Source organism: Culex quinquefasciatus, chromosome 2 (assembly GCF_015732765.1).
Source record: "Culex quinquefasciatus strain JHB chromosome 2, VPISU_Cqui_1.0_pri_paternal, whole genome shotgun sequence".
Classification (NCBI taxonomy): Eukaryota; Metazoa; Arthropoda; class Insecta; order Diptera; family Culicidae; genus Culex; species Culex quinquefasciatus.
Genome location: NC_051862.1, coordinates 75,852,330 through 75,870,081, shown reverse-complemented (window position 1 = coordinate 75,870,081; position 17,752 = coordinate 75,852,330). Strand labels below are relative to the sequence as shown.

General features: G+C 39.4%; 1 protein-coding gene across 1 annotated transcript in view; it reads right to left on the bottom strand.

The window, feature by feature from the left end:
* The window catches only part of LOC6044177, a 192,286-nt gene extending 176,397 nt beyond the window's left edge, over positions 1–15,889 (bottom strand). Inside the window, exons 1-3 of the mRNA XM_038254279.1 lie at positions 15,773–15,889; positions 15,496–15,656; positions 7,997–8,122 (exon numbers count right to left, since the gene is read on the bottom strand). Of these exons, the coding sequence (XP_038110207.1) occupies positions 7,997–8,086 (90 nt within the window). The 5' untranslated portion in view covers positions 8,087–8,122; positions 15,496–15,656; positions 15,773–15,889. The remainder of the gene's footprint in view (positions 1–7,996; positions 8,123–15,495; positions 15,657–15,772) is intronic.
* Between the last annotated feature and the right edge of the window lie 1,863 nt (positions 15,890–17,752).

Sequence of the window (17,752 nt, the reverse complement as noted above, 5' to 3'; positions counted from 1 at the left end):
ACCCGAGCGTTTGAGTGTTAAGGACCTTTATTTGGACATTCTTTTGCTATTTCATTAATATAAGTAGTACTTTTAAAACAAAAAACTGCATTTCGAGATTGTTTTATTCAGAGCAGCAAAATGCTGCTTCCAAATTGCCTGTTCCATAATTGTGGGATGTTATTGTGCCTCCCACAATTGTGGATTTTAATTTAACTGATATTTTCACAAAAAAAGTTAGCAGACCATTCATAAAACATTACTAAGCATGAGTTTTTATTGGTTTCAGAGTGCAGTCATTATTTTTTTAAATATGTACCCCTGGAGCGATAAAAAAGATTGTTTACATCGTAAGAAAAAAGTGTTCCGAATTTGTAGATTTCAAGGGTCAAAGTTTTTCTTCAAAAAATTGTTATAAAACGATAAAATTTACAGTTGTTCGATACAGCATTCGAAAGATCGCAAAACAGCTTTCAAATGAAGGTAAAAGCGAATCATTTTGTTCAATTATCGATTTTCTATGATTTTTTGAATATTGGCCGATCTGTAAACTGTTCCGAATATGAGGGATGACTGTATACAAATATTTAAAAAAATTTAGATTGTCATTATGTTTAGTCTTCCAGCAGATTGTATGCTATAGTTTTTAATTTTAGGCTTATTTAATAAAAATAAATTTTACTAGAAAATCACATTATATCATTAAATTAATTTGTTTTATTAAAATACAATTGAAAAACAGTCTATATAAAACTTATATTTTCATACTGTTTATTACGCTTTCTAAAGCAACCAAATTATTACAGAAAAAAAATATCTGGAAACATCACAACTTGTTATAATACTTTTATGTTTTTGAATGATACTTTTCACCCCATATTTTTACAGGAAAAAAATGAACTGGTCGGGATAATTTTATGTTTATGGATGATATTTTTCCGCACCATAGCATGATAATTTGAAGTTTCCAACACGAACTTAAGTTGATAATTTTTTGATATGCGTAGAGTAAATTATGTTCGCGTTTATGTTTGATTAACTCTTAACTGGAAGTTAACAGGTACTTGACATGTTTGTGTTTTTGCGAACATGACAAGTTTTCAGGAAGATGTAACTTTCTGCCCGGGTTTGTTTTTGTTTTTGTTTTTGTTTTTGTTTTTGTTTTTGTTTTTGTTTTTGTTTTTGTTTTTGTTTTTGTTTTTGTTTTTGTTTTTGTTTTTGTTTTTGTTTTTGTTTTTGTTTTTGTTTTTGTTTTTGTTTTTGTTTTTGTTTTTGTTTTTGTTTTTTTGTTTTTGTTTTTGTTTTTGTTTTTGTTTTTGTTTTTGTTTTTGTTTTTGTTTTTGTTTTTGTTTTTGTTTTGTTTTTGTTTTTGTTTTTGTTTTTGTTTTTGTTTTTGTTTTTGTTTTTGTTTTTGTTTTTGTTTTTGTTTTTGTTTTTGTTTTTGTTTTTGTTTTTGTTTTTGTTTTTGTTTTGTTTTTGTTTTTGTTTTTGTTTTTGTTTTTGTTTTTGTTTTTGTTTTTGTTTTTGTTTTTGTTTTTGTTTTTGTTTTTGTTTTTGTTTTTGTTTTTGTTTTGTTTTGTTTTTGTTTTGTTTTTGTTTTTGTTTTTGTTTTTGTTTTTGTTTTTGTTTTTGTTTTTGTTTTTGTTTTTGTTTTTGTTTTTGTTTTTGTTTTTGTTTTTGTTTTTGTTTTTGTTTTTGTTTTTGTTTTTGTTTTTGTTTTGTTTTTGTTTTTGTTTTGTTTTTGTTTTTGTTTTTGTTTTGTTTTTTTTGTTTTTGTTTTTGTTTTTGTTTTTGTTTTTGTTTTGTTTTTGTTTTTGTTTTTGTTTTTGTTTTTGTTTTTGTTTTTGTTTTTGTTTTTGTTTTTGTTTTGTTTTTGTTTTTGTTTTTGTTTTTGTTTTTGTTTTTGTTTTTGTTTTTGTTTTTGTTTTTGTTTTTGTTTTTGTTTTTGTTTTTGTTTTTGTTTTTGTTTTTGTTTTTGTTTTTTTGTTTTTGTTTTTGTTTTTGTTTTTGTTTTTGTTTTTGTTTTTGTTTTTGTTTTTGTTTTTGTTTTGTTTTTGTTTTTGTTTTGTTTTTGTTTTTGTTTTTGTTTTTGTTTTTGTTTTTGTTTTTGTTTTTGTTTTTGTTTTTGTTTTTGTTTTTGTTTTTGTTTTTGTTTTTGTTTTGTTTTTGTTTTTGTTTTTGTTTTTGTTTTTGTTTTTGTTTTTGTTTTTGTTTTTGTTTTTGTTTTTGTTTTTGTTTTTGTTTTTGTTTTTGTTTTTGTTTTTGTTTTTGTTTTTGTTTTTGTTTTTGTTTTTGTTTTTGTTTTTGTTTTTGTTTTTGTTTTTGTTTTTGTTTTTGTTTTTGAAGATGTTTCAAAAAACGGTTAAATTTTTAGCAAGGAACATGAAATCCATAGAGATTGAAACTTTGTTTTTTAAGAAGACTTGAAGTTTTGAATATATGAAAAAAAGAAATGAAAATCTTTAACTTTCATTATTTATTTTCATATAAATTAACCCTTCTTTTGAATAATCCACAGCAACAAACATTTGTAGGGAATGATTTGTCCTGAGGAATGGGCCATCATGGCGAAAGGATTTCTGTGGAACGATAATTTGGGAAATGGTCTATTATGGAGATTGGGATATGTTACTTTACTTTACTTTTACTGCTCAGACAACCCCCGGGTCATGAGCTGTCTCCAGATGCGCTGCCACTGAACTCGGTCTTGGGCTGCTACTCTCCAATTCCGACTCGGGACTCCCACACTTCGAAGATCTTCCTCCACTTGGTCTAACCACCTTGCACGTTGCGCCCCCCTCCGCCGCGTTCCAGACGGCTCCGAATTAAACACCAATAGTCTGGTTCGGTTGGCGCGCATCCAGCGCGTCCGGCATTCTCGCGACGTGTCCGGCCCACCTGATTCGGCCAGCTTTGGCGACTTTCCGAATGTTTGGCTTGCCGTAGAGTTGCGCCAGCTCGTGGTTCATCCTTCTCCTCCATACCGTGTTCTCACGCACGCCGCCAAAGATCGTCCTAAGCACTCGCCGTTCGAAAACTTCAAGCGCTTGCAGGTCCTCCTCGAGCATCGTCCACGTCTCGTGCCCGTAGAGAACGACCGGTCTTATCAGCGTTTCGTACATGGTGCACTTTGTACGCCGGGAAAGATGACCAAACCGTAGGGTCTTGTGGAGTCCGTAGTAGGCACGACTACCGGTGATGATGCGCCTCCGAATTTCTCTGCTGCAGTTGTTGTCCGACGTTACCAATGATCCGAGGTACACAAACTCCTCCACGACCTCGAACTCGTCGCCGTCGATCGTCACGTTCGGTCCTATGCGAGCCCTAAGGGACTCGGTTCCTCCTGCCAGCAGATATTTCGTCTTCGCCACATTCACCTTCAATCCAACCTTCTTTGCTTCCCGCTTCAATTCGGTGTACCGCCTGGCCACCTCCTCGAACGTCCTGCCGACAATGTCCATGTCGTCGGCGTAGCAGATGAACTGGCTGGATCGGTTGATAATCGTGCCCCGCATGTTGAAGCCCGCTCGCCTCATTACACCTTCAAGCCCAATGTTGAAACAGAGGCCGGAGATACCGTCGCCTTGTCGCAGTCCCTTGCGCGATTCGATCGGGTCGGACATCGCCCCCGAAATCTTCACGCTGCACCGTGCCCCGTCCATCGTTGATTTCACCAGTCTGATCAGCTTCCTGGGAAAGCCGTTCTCGTACATGATCTTCCATAGCTCTTCGCGATCGACCGAGTCGTACGCGGCTTTGAAATCGATGAACAGGTGGTGCGTCGGGATCTGGTACTCGCGACATTTTTGGAGGATTTGGCGTAGCAAAAAGATTTGGTCCGTCGTCGATTTCCCCTCCACAAAACCGGCTTGGTACGGCCCAACGAAATCCTTTGCTCGCTCCGACAGACGACAGAAGATGATGCAGCGTGAAGATTTCGGGGGCGATGAAGATGATCTGAGACAGCACTTTGTAGGCCGCGTTGAGAATAGTGATGGCTCGATAGTTCTCACATTCCAACTTGTCCCCCTTCTTGTAGATCGGGCATATTACTCCCTCTTTCCACTCCTCCGGTAGCTGTTCTGTGTCCCAGACCTTGACAATCAGCCGGTGTAGACAGGCCGCCAGCTTGTCCGGGCCCATCTTGATGAGTTCAGCACCGATACCATCCTTACCCGCTGCTTTGTTGTTCTTCAGCTTCTTGATGGCATCCTTAACTTCCCTCATCGTGGGTGCTGGCTCGTCCTCGCAGTCCACCATACCGCTGACGTCGTTTCTCCCGTCGCCCTGGTACTCCGCCTCTGGGCCGTTCAGGTGCTCGTCGAAGTGCTGCTTCCACCTTTCGATCACCTTACGCTCGTCCGTCAAGATTCCTCCGTCCTTATCCCGGCACATTTCGGCTCGCGGCATGAAGCCAGTCCGGGATTGACTGAGTTTCTTGTAGAACTTACGCGTTTCGTTGGAGCGATACAGCTGCTCCATATCCTGGAACTCCAACTCTTCCAGGCGGCGCTTCTTGTCCCGAAAGAGATGGGTTTGCTGTCTTCGCAACTGTTTGTACGACTCCTTGTTCCCACGGGTGTTGCGCAGCAGCCACTTGTCCCGCGCTGCTTTCTTCTCGTCCCAAATCGCCTGACATTCCTCGTCAATCCAGCCGTTCCGTCGAACTCGGTCCACGTACCCGATGGCGCTCGATGCCGCTGCGTTGATGGCTGCTTCCATATGGCTCCAGCAGGCCTCCAGAGGGGCTTCGGCAAGCTCACCCTCGTCAGGCAACGCAGCTTCGAGTTCCCGCGCGTACTGGGTAGCGACCTCAGGATCCTTGAGCCGCTCCAGATTATACCGCTGCGGGCGACGGTACCGGATCTTGTTGACCTCAGACAGGCGTTGGCGCAGCTTTGCCACCACCAGGTAGTGGTCCGAGTCGATGTCCGCGCCACGGTAGGTTCTGACGTCGATTATGTCCGAGAAGTGCCGACCATCGATGAGAACATGGTCGATTTGCGTCTCCGTGTCGTTTGGTGATCTCCAGGTGTACTTGTATAGGAGGTGTGCTGGAAGAAGGTACTACGTATGGCCATGTTTCGGGAGGTAGCGAAATCGATGAGTCGTAGGCCGTTCTCGTTCGTCTGCTGGTGAGCGCTGAACCTCCCAATAACCGGTCTAAACTCCTCCTCCTGGCCAACTTGAGCGTTCAAGTCGCCGATGACAATCTTGACGTCGTGTTTTGGACACTTCCTGTACTCGCGGTCAAGAAGCTCGTAGAAAGCGTCCTTGTCATCGGCGTCGCTTCCCATGTGCGGGCTGTGCACGTTGATGATGCTCAGGTTGAAGAATCGGCCCTTGATTCTCAACCGGCACATTCTGTCGTTGACTGGCCACCACCCAATCACGCGCTTCGCCATTTCACCCAGCACGATAAAAGCTGTCCCCAGCTCGTGTGTATCGCCGCTCCAATACATAGTATACCCACCGAATTCTCGGTGGTCCTTCCCCGTCCAGCACACCTCCTGCAGCGCCACGACTTCGAGACCGCGGACCCGCAATTCATTGTGAAGAATGCGGTCGCTCCTATCGAAGTTGAGAGACCTGCAGTTCCACGTCCCGAGTTTCCAATCCCTGGATCCCCGAAAATCGGGTCGGCGATTGGATCGGCTCGCATTTGGAGCTCTCTGCACTTGAGTTTTACGGCGGGTGCGTGTAGCCATCACCAACCCCCTGTCTCGCCGGAGGACCGTCGTACCAGGACTGTTTAGAGTCCCACCCTGGCACTGGGACTGTTAGTCAGCCGCCCCTAACCTGGGGTACAGACGCTGATTCGAGCCGCCCCTAACCTGGGGAACAGACGCTCGGGGGGCTAACTCTACCTGCAGTAAGCCGCCCCTAACATGGAGAACAGACGCTTACCTCGACGATGGAGCAGGACACCGGTTTCTTTGAGCCGCCCCTAACCTGGAGAACAGACGCTCAAAGAGGGGGTCAACCTCTTCTTTGGAGCCGCCCTAACGTGGGGAACAGCCGCTCACAAGTAGAAGGAATCGAACACCAGGTTGTTTTGGGCCGCCCCTAACCTGGGGTACAGCCGCCCAAAAACGGGTGATGGAGGGAGGGGTGGGGGGGGGGGGCGCACGCACGATTTGGGTTTTTGAATGCACTCTCGTTTGAAATTATTTTTCTTTTTAATTTTCAAAAACTTTTTGTTGTTGTTTTTCCTCGCACTAAATCTTATATCATATGTACATGGGTTAAAAAGCGTTTGCCGAGCTACCGTGGCCGTGAGGTTACGAGTTTCACTTTTTTAAACGGAAGGTGATGGGTTCGTTCCTGTCTGGCTTGGCAAAGTCAGATACTTTCAAAGAGTAAAACTGCTCACTGGGAATACTGACCGGTAAGAGATGGGGTTTGACTAGCGGTGTGCTGGATTTCGAATCCAGAGGTTGTGAGTTCGATTCTCGTACCGGGATGATGAAGCTTTTTAAAATGCGATTTTCATACAAAATTTGAAAAAGACGGGTATTCATACTCGAGAAAAAAAAAACAAGTTAGCAATAATTATTGCTATAAACAAATGTTCATCAAGTTTGTTGTTTTTGTACAAAATTAGTATAAATTGGTTCCAACATTTTTATTGCAAGGTTTCGTCGCTCGATTAGAACCCTGAGAGTTGTTGTTGTTATTACATTTATTTTTGGCAGCTTTAACCATTGGTCATTCACTGCTCTATTCTGAGGTAACATTTCGCAACGCCATTTATTTTTCTTGAAGTTTCAACTCAAAATGTTCCAGTTTCATCATGATTTAAAAAATACTCAGATTTTTTCAAAAATTTCAAATTGCATGTGTAAATGAAAATAAAAATATTATTACCCTGCAAAAACAATTGATGAAATACAAGGGAGTTTGTGTCATCTCAATGATTTGATGAGAAACATTTATTTTTCTTCTCCAAAACAACAATCGATTCAAGTCAACTTCTCCTCGAACAACAAATCCTGCTCCTCTAAAAACGAATGATGACGTCCTTGTGCAAGCTGGGTGGCTCCAACTGATATCGGTACAACAAACTTCTTGGCCCAACCCTGCACTAGCCTTTTCTCTCCATGCCAGCCCCGATAAGCTGTTCCAAATCCCAAATCCCAGTCCCAAACTTTGGGCAGCTTAATTTGCTGACAGGGCAAAGAAAGAGCTCCCCGAAAGGTGAAACTTTTATTCGAACAGCAGCAAGTTGTTCCCAGCAGCATCAGCTTCGGGTTAGTTGAGTGACAAAATCAATTTATATTTAAATTTCCAGGTTCTTCGCAAAAGTACTACTAACTGCTGTATAGTGGTGGTGGTGGTGGTGCACAAAGACTTAAACTTTTGGCCCGGCGCATTGGTTTTCTCCACCGTCATCGCCGGAACCCCCGGAGTTGAGTGTCCACAAGACGATCGATGGGGTCTGTGCGGAGAGGGCAATGTCACCCCGTGTTCAGATTGGACTCTGTGGAGTTGCACTGCCCGTATCTACTTCAGAAACTTGCAGTAGATTTGCATCCTTCTTGCGAGAATATGATTTATTCGGAAGAGAGACTTGTGTGGGTGTGTGTATCAACCAGGAAGATACAGGAAGTTTCAGGTTGTCGTCGGTGCCTGAACAAACTTGGGAAAAGTGTTTGGTTTTCAATTTTGTGCTCCGAACCTGTCATGTATAGTTGGTTCAAGTTTTTAATTTGTGTTTGACAACCGAAATTTGTGGGGTTTCTTTTTGAGAGAGGTTGATTGTTCGTTTTTGGCAATGATAAGAATTAGACTTGTTTTGGGACCTGTTTTGAATTTGAGCAACTCTTATTCAATTCAATGTGCAGTGCACTTTGACCCTAATTATTTTGTTAGATTTGAACAGAACTTCGGACCTGCAGTGATCTCCATCGACGCAGTCCTGATTAAGTTTAAAAAGAAAAGGGCAGAAAATAGTCACTAAAAGCCCTCACCCTGGAGCAAATGGAGTCACAGATAGTCAACAAGATGATTTACTTACGACGACATTTTCTTCGTTGCACTCGACTTCGCTGTCCTCGGAAGGCATGATGAACATCAGATTTGTCGAGCTCGACAGTGAGTGCTGCATTTTATGTTATTTTATAGAGATCACTGGGAGTTGGAGCTGCGAAGGAAGATTAAAATGTTTTTTATAAGATCATGGATTACAATAGAAAAAACGCATAATTTGTTCACATCATGTAGGGGAAATTCTCGTATTTTGGTCAGGTTGAGCCCTCGCTCCTAAGTCTTGATTTAAAAAATTTCAAAATATTTTTTTCGAAAAGATCGGAAAATTTCACGAATGTTTCATGCATTATTTGCTGAGATATGGTCATTAGAAAATGGTGGGTTGTTTTGGTGAGATTAAGAAAACTTCAATTTTCATGTTTCTTTTTCTTAAAGCGGCTCTATCTCAGCAACCCGAGGTCCAATCTTCAATGTCTCTTAGACAATTTATAGCAAATTTTCTGAATTTTTCAAAAAGAAATGTTTTTATAAATGGTCACTCACGGTCACTATTTTTAAAAATTGAAAAACTGCAAATATTTCGCTAAAATCAAACTTTCGGTGGCTATATCTTGAAAACGGAGCCCTTTATCAAAAAATCTGTAAAGTTCTTTTCGATTGCAAATTCAATTTTGCATTAAAAAATAATGTCAAACTTGTTTTTGCATGAAACTTCGATTTTTTCAAAAAATCACTATTTTTTCAAAAATTCATAACTCGCCAGCAGATTTTTTGACCATGTTTCTTTATGGCTCAAACTTTGCCGAAGACACCAAATTGATTAGAAAATTCACTCAAAGTTGCAGCTGTTTGAATATTTACACACCATTTTTGTATGGACAGCAGCTAAAATTGTATGGAGACTTGTATGGATGAACCAATCACACAAAATAGTTTATTTGGTCATAGGGAAGGCCCCCACAAAGTTTGAGCCAAATCAAAAAATACGAATTGGAATCCATGGAATCCATTTCCGGTTTTGGTAGAGAATTGCTCAAGTATCATCTCAAATGAATCTGCAGAATAGAGACTACTTTTATATCGAATCTCAGAAAAGATTATCCAATTTTAGTGTACATAAATGTATTTTTTTGAATACAGATTATAGAAACCTCAACTTTGATTTGAATTAAAATTTTAAGAAAAAATATGATATTTTTTAAAATGAAAACAGACTTTTTATCATTAAATTGCAAATCACGAGCTCTTAACGATTTTTGTAATTTTTTCGTTGTTTGAAAACATTGTTTCTGAGGCAAAAACCTATCGAAATCTGGGTGTGCCCGAATGATTCCACAACATAGCCTTTTTTTGGGATACACTACTATGGAATCGGAGGGCCTCGTGGCGCGGTGGTTAGCGGCTTCGGCTGCCGATCCCCAAGTTGCTGTGGGGCGCTGGTTCGATTCCCGCCTTATCCTCCTGGCCTTATATCGGATGGGGAAGTAAAACGTCGGTCCATTTGCGTAAAGAGAGGTTCGGACGCCTAGAAATGAGCAGAAACTTGCAACAGAGCCAACAAAAGACGCGGGGGTCGTTAAAGTGGATTGCTTTGCTTTTTACTGTGGAATCGGAGCCGGTGTCGATTGAGTTGAGTCTTTTTGTAGAGCTGAAGTCGGAGTCGGACTCAGTTAGTTCATAGAAGCTGGATTCAGAGTCGGATTTATTTAATCTTCAATAGCTCGAGTTTGAACAGTTGGAAACGGAGTCGGAGTTTGATTCGCTAATTTTCGAAAAGCTGGAGTCAGAATCGCTAAATTTTCAGAAGCCGGAGACAGGGTCGAAGTAGTTGAAAAAATACTGGACACCACAGCCTTAGTCAAAAGTCTGCTAAATATCTTTTTAATTTATGGATATAATGCAAAACATGCATTCCCAAACAAAACATTGAAAATTTGGAAACTTTCTGAAGTGATGGGACAACTTTTTAGTGGATATATTGAATTATCTGTAAAATGAAATTTGGAGCTTTCTACATGTATGGACCATTTTTTGTTGAATTAGCCCCTCTTTTACTTAAATTATACAAATTTTTGGTCAGGATGAACATTCGCATTTGATTATTGGATTTACCTTAAACAGTCACAACACAAGGTTTTAATTTTTTTTAGGACTTTCAATTACCTTTTCAACGATGGGTAACATAATAGTTCCGGAAATCATTTTCGTAAAATGTTTTGAGACCTGGTGTTAATTAGTGTTACCAGATCTTTATTATATTCAATAGCATCCTAAGACGAGTCGAATGCAACCGCGGTTTGGCTTAAAAATTAAAATTAAAATTAAAAATTAAAAGTAGCAAATTAAAAAAAAAGAGTACATACTTAAAATCCCGAACGTGGAACTGTGATGTTCATGAAATTTACTATTTTCAACGAATTTAATCCATTCTCTTTTGTTCACATCCCTCTCAACGTTTTCGACATGAGCGATAGTGTTGTTCAGCCACTCGCTCATAAAAGTTCCAGTTTGTGTTTGAAATTTAAAATCTCTCCCTTCAGCAGACGTTGCCCTTGTTTTTTTTTGCCAAAAAAAACCCACAATCCTCGAAAAACCCATCAGAATCAACTCCCAACCCCGCTCAAACTTCCATCCAAAAGTCGTTAAAATAGCAGCATGGTGGCCACCCCACGCTTTTCACCTTTTTGTTTTACTGTTGCTGCGATGCGCAAAGTCTGGTTGGTCACCCCGCGTTAAAACTTTACATTCCGTGACTTCTAACGAGCGGACCCGGCCAGGTTCACGCGGGTCGAGGTCCTGAACAACTTTGATTGTGCGCCCGCGTAAATGCCCTGCACCAGATGGCGAACTTTCCGAACCAACCTGGAGGTCCAGGTTGAAGTTTTGCAACGGCTGCAGGAGCTGCAGAAGCATTCTACGCAAAGTGTCACTTGGCCTACAAAGCTCTTTTCCTAGTTTTGGAAGAGTTTGCAAAGAGGCTAGATTAGGCCTTCTTTTTTTTGTGGGAAGAGCTTTTATTTCGATTTGGGTTTTTTTGTTTCGTTAGTTTTTGGTTGCACCATTTGCTATCCTTCTGCTGGTATTCTCTGACGGAGAATGCAATCATACTAAAACATGTGAAAAATGCAATTTTCCTTGCACTAGCAAGTTTAGGACGGGCATATTTGGCTAAATTCGTTTCAACCTTGCGTTCAACATTTATTTTTTAGATAGGTTTGACAAAAACTCCCTTTAAACTCTTTTTTCAGAACCCAAAAAGAACATCACAATTCTGGAACAATTCCGATAGGGCCACCCTTATCGTAGTCAGCAGTTTGGCACTCTCGACCACCATTAGCAGGCACAGTCTCAGACCATGCAATAGCAGCAACACAATACATCACAGCCAAGTCGAAACGGTTCAGCTGCAATCTGAGACCTGCCGGTTTAAGCGCAAAAAACCTCCGAAGCGCTACAGTGAAATGCACTTTCGATGTACCGACAGTGTGCAACTTTTTTTTTGAAATGCTTTTGTCAGTGCATCAGAGTTGACTTTAAAACTGCCAAATTCCCGTTGTGCAAATTTGATCAGATTTTGTGGCATTCATCACACTTAGGCAAACGTTACTGAAAAAGAGTAAAAAATCACAAGTCAGCAGTATCTAAATAGCAAATGGCTTGAAATTTTATTCTCAGAATTTTCTGTAATTAACGGCTGTTGTATTTTTGCAAGCAACAAGTCTTGTCCATATTCCTTCGAATGAAATTTCTTACTCTACCTAAAATACATTTTAGTTAAGTTTACGAGATATTCTCTACAACTTCAAATTTTTTTTCGAGCAAAGTTGTAGATTATGATTAGAACATTTCATTTTTTTATTTGACTCGTTTTCACTCAAAGTTCAATTTCCAAATTTTGATTGTTTTATATGATAAGGAGACTAAAAAAACATAATTTATGTACATTTAAGGATGGTGCAAGAAAAAAGATATACACAGCAAAAAGTCCGATGGTAAAATCGCATGCAAAAGCATGCACATTACCTCCGTCAAAATAAACACTAAATATTACACACTGATAGAGGTGGGCAAAAAAGAGCGAGTCGCTCAAAGAGCCGGTTCAGCGAAAAGAGCGAAAGTACCGTAGCTCACAAAAAAAGAACCGCGATTCTTTTTAAAAATTCGGTCTTTTGAAAGAACCGGCTCACGATGGCATGATTTCTGTTATAAATATAATTTATTGAATTTCAAAAAAATGAGTAAAATGAGTGTTTTTGAGAAATGAAAATGTAATTTCAAATATTACAATACTTAAAAAAAAATTATCCCAAGAGTAAATGATTTTTTAAATAACATGAGAAACATTTCACTTAACAACTGATTGTACTTAAAAGTATTACCGGAATACAAATTTATGCATTTCGAATTGCATAATTTGTTAAACATTACAAAAAATTTACTGAATAGTTTAGAAAAAAAAAATGGGAAAAATAAATTCTTTTGTCCGATTAAACTTTAGCATTTCTAGACTTTATCAATTAAATCAGAATGTAGAAAAGGGTTAACAGAATGTTTTCTCCAAATAAAATATCAGCATAAGTTCAATTCTTGCAGAAAAAAACGCAATTTTAAAATTAATAGCAATTTTTCCAACATCTTAGATTTAAGCTTGGATGCCATTCAATTACTCGAATGTTTAGGTTCGAGTAGAACTCCGCAAAGACCTATGGTTTTCAAGGGCATCTTCTCGTTTTCAGTTTTATTTATTTTTTATCAAATAATTTGTAAATTCTAAAAAAAACCTTTTCATCCAAATTTTGAAAAAGAACAAAAGAGTCGTTCAAAAAAGCGGCTCTTTTTAATGAGCGAACGAAAATGAGTGGCTCCTAAAAAAGAGCGGTTTTGCCCACCTCTACACACTGATGTACAATTTTTGCAAACATTAAAAAAGTTGAAACCGACGGGATTCCCGACCCGGCACCAACAGTAAGGACTGGCGCCTTAGCCCACTCGGCCATCAGACCGATGTAAAGCCGTTAGAATAAACGCATTTATGAGCTTGATATTTCGGTCAAGTAGGCATACTGATGGGCAACATATTTCAGGGTGTAAAATCACATAAAAATGCATAAAATAATGCAACATTCATTTTACACCCAGGCCTTTTACACGCAGTTGGATTACTACTTTTTTAGCTGTGTAGGGGAGAGGGGGGAGTCTTGATCTCTGGGGAAACTTGATCTCAAGCCTGTATCTCATCAGCAGGTAATACAATTGGCTTTGTTGTAGAATGGTGTGCGAAATTGACTAAAATTCATTGTAGAAAACTGAGAAAAATAAATAAAAAAAACTCCAAAACGCATTTGGCGTCAAATTTATCGTCAAACTATTTTTACAATCAATTGTTTAGGGAGACTTGACCCCTGCATTTTTACATTCACTGGAACCAGCCTCAAGCTTAATTAATTGGGCTGGGTTTTCGTACATAGTTTCCTGTAGTATAGTTGTTCATAACTTACTGCAGTTTGAACCATTTTTCAAAAGTTTTGTAAACAAAAATTACCAGCTCTTGTAAAAATGCTCAATTTTGGTCTAGAACAGAATATTTTAAGTTTTTAAATATTTTACATACTAAACTTGTTATATTTTGAACACAAACGTACTGGTTTTATGTGAAATTGCTGTCATTTATACAAAATTTAAAGTTTGGATGAATAAGAAACATTTCGCTTAAGATTTCATCAAAATGTTGGGTTCAAGTTACCCCAAATATTTTGAAAATGCCAGTTTAATTTTTTTAACACTTGGCCTGATTCGAAGAGTCCATCTGTTGAAATACCCTTATCAGCCAAACATAGTTGAATGTTTAAGCTTTCAATTCATCCAAAAAGTTCATAGTTTTGTGTCATAGTATCTCCACTCTCCCCTACATTTCTGATAAAAGGGATTTTGAAAAAAAAAAACGGTACCATTGTCAAACAAATTATCTTCACACTGCCTGTTTCACACATTTTTGAAAGAGAGCATGGTTTTCAAATTATGGGAAAGCCATAACTTCGGAAAACTGAGAAAATAAACCTTTTTTGACATTGATGAAAGGATTGAGTTACAGTGAGATTTGGCCTCTTGAAAAATTAGTTTTTCACAGAGTCATCTTATCATAACCTTATTAAAAAAAAAAAAATAAATAAATAAATAAATAAATAAATTACTCTATATTCATAAAATTCTAACTTTTCAGAAATATTTTTGGATTATTTTTGTCTTCTAGAAAGTGGTTGGGCTCGCCAATCCAAGCAACTTTATCGAAGACACCAAAATGTGATCTCGCATTCTTTGCCTTCTATGACCAAATTTAGAGAAAGCTTCTGAGCAAACCATACAAAATCAGTTAAACTATCATAAAATCCTTAAATATGACCAAAAATTGTTTTTTTTTGACACTCAATTCTGGGGGCGGATTCAGATTCAGCGAGCAAAATTATATAGAAAAACATTGTCATTGCTCCAAAACATCACAATTTTCCGGAAAATCAATTTTGCACTTAATTTTGTGATCTGGAGCACTGTGTATTGTTATACTCTAAAATACAACCCTGCAAAGTTAGAAAAGCAAGAAATCTTAAAATAGAAAGTCTTGTTATAAATGAAAAAATGAATGAGATTTCAAATGATTGTCCACGTGGTTTATGGATGGCCCTAATTATTAATTTTAAATATTTTTCGTTTTAAAACTTAACATTAATGTCAAAGATTTCAATGAATTTGCCCAAGACGAGTGTAAAATTAAAAATGTATTGTTTTGAAAATATTGTTGCAGGTTATTACAGTCAATAGGGGTCACATAAGGTCTGGACTTAAGACTCATTTTTACCCTTTCACCCTGCATAAATATTTTTTGCAGTTGCCTTCTGTGAAATTAAAATTTAAGTTTTACTATTTTGATTGGAAAATACATTTCAATAATTAATGATTCGACTGGATTTCTACACCCAAACGAAAAATATATCTCAAAATCTGCAAGCTTGGATTTGCTTCAGAAAATGTTATATTTTATTACATTTTTTGCAGCAAGCCCATAAATCATTTTTGCCCGCGTGTAAACACGTCAGCGATCTGCAGTTCTCACCAACACATAGAATGCTGGCGCGTCTCCGAGCAACACTCTAGAGAGAACATTATGTTCGCGCTCTGTCCCTCACCATTCATCGAGCGTACATGGCGCGGTGGTAACGTGTCGGATCAACAACCCAGAAGTTGATGGTTCAATCCTCGTTCTGTTAAGATTTTTTTTCTGCAATACAAACAATCTGCCGTCGGTAATGTGAATAATTGTCGGTAACGGGCAAAAATGTCATACCCCTATATCGCAAAAAATGCATGAGGACAGATTTCATGCAGATTCTGATATACTTTCATGCCGCCATGTATCACAATCATGCGACCGCCGGTTGGGTGTAATAATAAATTTAAATTGCATGCCAATATTTCCATGAAAATGCTTTATAAATAAATTGAGGTCTGTTTTTTAAGTTCTTTCAAACTTACTTTTGGTGACCGCTGTGTTCAAAGATACATATCAAATATGATGAAACATAATTAATAAATCTCTAGAACATTCAATTTTAACACTGATTTTCACTATACAACAACATAATCACGTAACCATGTATGGCTTCTTCAAGTTATTTATTAGCTATGAATATCTGCTAAATTGCTCAACCAAACCACAATTTATTAGCTCTTTACAAATTTTACGCTAAAAACAGCACCTCACTTCTAATTAAATCACACTGAAATGATGAATCATGATTTTTTGCCTAACATTTCAAATCAAAACAAAACACAACATACGGCGTTCAACAAGCCATCCGGCTCAACAAAAAAAAAACTCACTACACGAATAACACAAAAAATACGCGGTCATTCTGAGGTGCAAACCCGAACTGATGATAATGTGCCACTTTAGAGCGAGCCAACCTGCGAAGAAGCAGATAACAATGCGTTCTTCTTTTTACTTGTTTTTTTTTCGGATTCAAAATCGTGTGAAGAAATTCGACACCGATTTGTTTGTAAACATCATTTTGTGTTCTGAAGATTCGAGCACTTTGAGGTCACAGTTCTAATCTAATCTAATCTCTAATCAGACCCTAGCGCAGCCAATCTTTCGAAGGGATCCTGGAGAGTGCCTTAGGTTAGATGACGCCTAGCACTCTTCTTGTCATTTATTAACATTTGCAGTGCGCCATTGCATTAGAATGCATTGAAACATCACAAGCGTTAAAGCGGCCAGGCCTACTGCGTAAAGCCGTATCGCAGAGATGATTCGTAATTGGGTTGAGTTTGAGCACTGAGTGTTCGAACAACAACACAATTCTGAATCGACAGGGGAGGAAGAAGCGTGGGGACACACCACCATACGCTCCGAGATTTGGTTGTATTCGTTGGGAGCACCATGCTAAGAAGGTTTGGTACTCCGGGACCCTCTGGGATGGGACATTGTATTTCCACGAATGCCCTGGACACTATTTGCCGTGGTTATAGCGCCACAACTCGCTCTCTGTAACTGTTGGGGTTGGTCCTTCTCACCGTGAAATCCTGAGCAGCGTTTACCAGACCCCAACACGAACCGGTAGGTGCGGCAGGCAGGGGGGGGGGGGTTGTACACGTCCAGTGCACACTCGGAGTCGGTTTCCCAGGAACAGCAGCGGCCAAATTCTTCCCAGAGTCCACCGAGAACTCGTTAGATCGCACCGGATATCGCACAGTAACAACTCGCGGGTTTTAGATTAAAATAACCGTGTAAAAATCGTCACTTTATTAACACTTAACATCTAACAAAGTACAAGTAAATTGCGCTCGCAGCGCGGGCCAGAGGCCCTCCTGTTGGCGATCTCCTATCGGCTCAACTTGGTATATTGGACTGTGTGTGTTTAAACCTAAATCTCCTACAGATCATCTTCAACCCACAAGTCGATCCATATCACGCATATTAGCACCAAAATCCGGAGATAATGAGCTAATCCTAGGTGACGTCATTGATCTCTCCAGAGAGGATCGAAGGTATCAAAAGTGGTGAATATAAGATTGACCAGGGGTACATCCAAGGGTGGATGCTACTCCCAAACATCCTCACCCACCCTGAAATTTCTAAAATTTCTGAATAACCAAAATTCCCATGTACTGACTGTCGTGATTGGGGACCACGACAAGCCAAGTACCCAAAACTCCCGAATCTGGTGTTTTCCTAACCATGTGTCGTTGTGTAAATTCCGTACCATGGCAGCTTAAGGGTTACTTCGAAACCAACACCAATTGTCGACCAAACCAAACCAAATGGTGATGTGCTGCCTGCTTGCCCGAGATGTTGTTGTTTCCTTGTACTGCTGACCAGCTCCAGCAGATCGTGTCCACGCTGAGTTGGTCTTCCTGGTTGGATTCGTGTCCTGCGTGAGTGTGAGTGTTTCCGAACCTCACCCACCGTTGACCATCGCCTAGTACTTCTGCATGTATCCTACACACAGAAGTGCAGTTCGCCGTACTCGATCCTGGATGTGAGCGTGCCTATGGCGAACCCCAACTGCAAACAGCAGTCGTGCAAACCGTCGTGTTGATCGTTGCGATCGTGTCCAACCCGTTCCTGTGGTGTGCATACCAGCTCACCCACCATCGACAAACCGCTGTCGATGTCGTTGTAATTCGATCCTATGTGGTTGTGAGTTGCGTTGAAATGGTCTTGCCGATCGTTCGTAATTGCCCCGCAGTTATTGTGATCGGATTAAACATTGGAAACAGACCGTCCTAG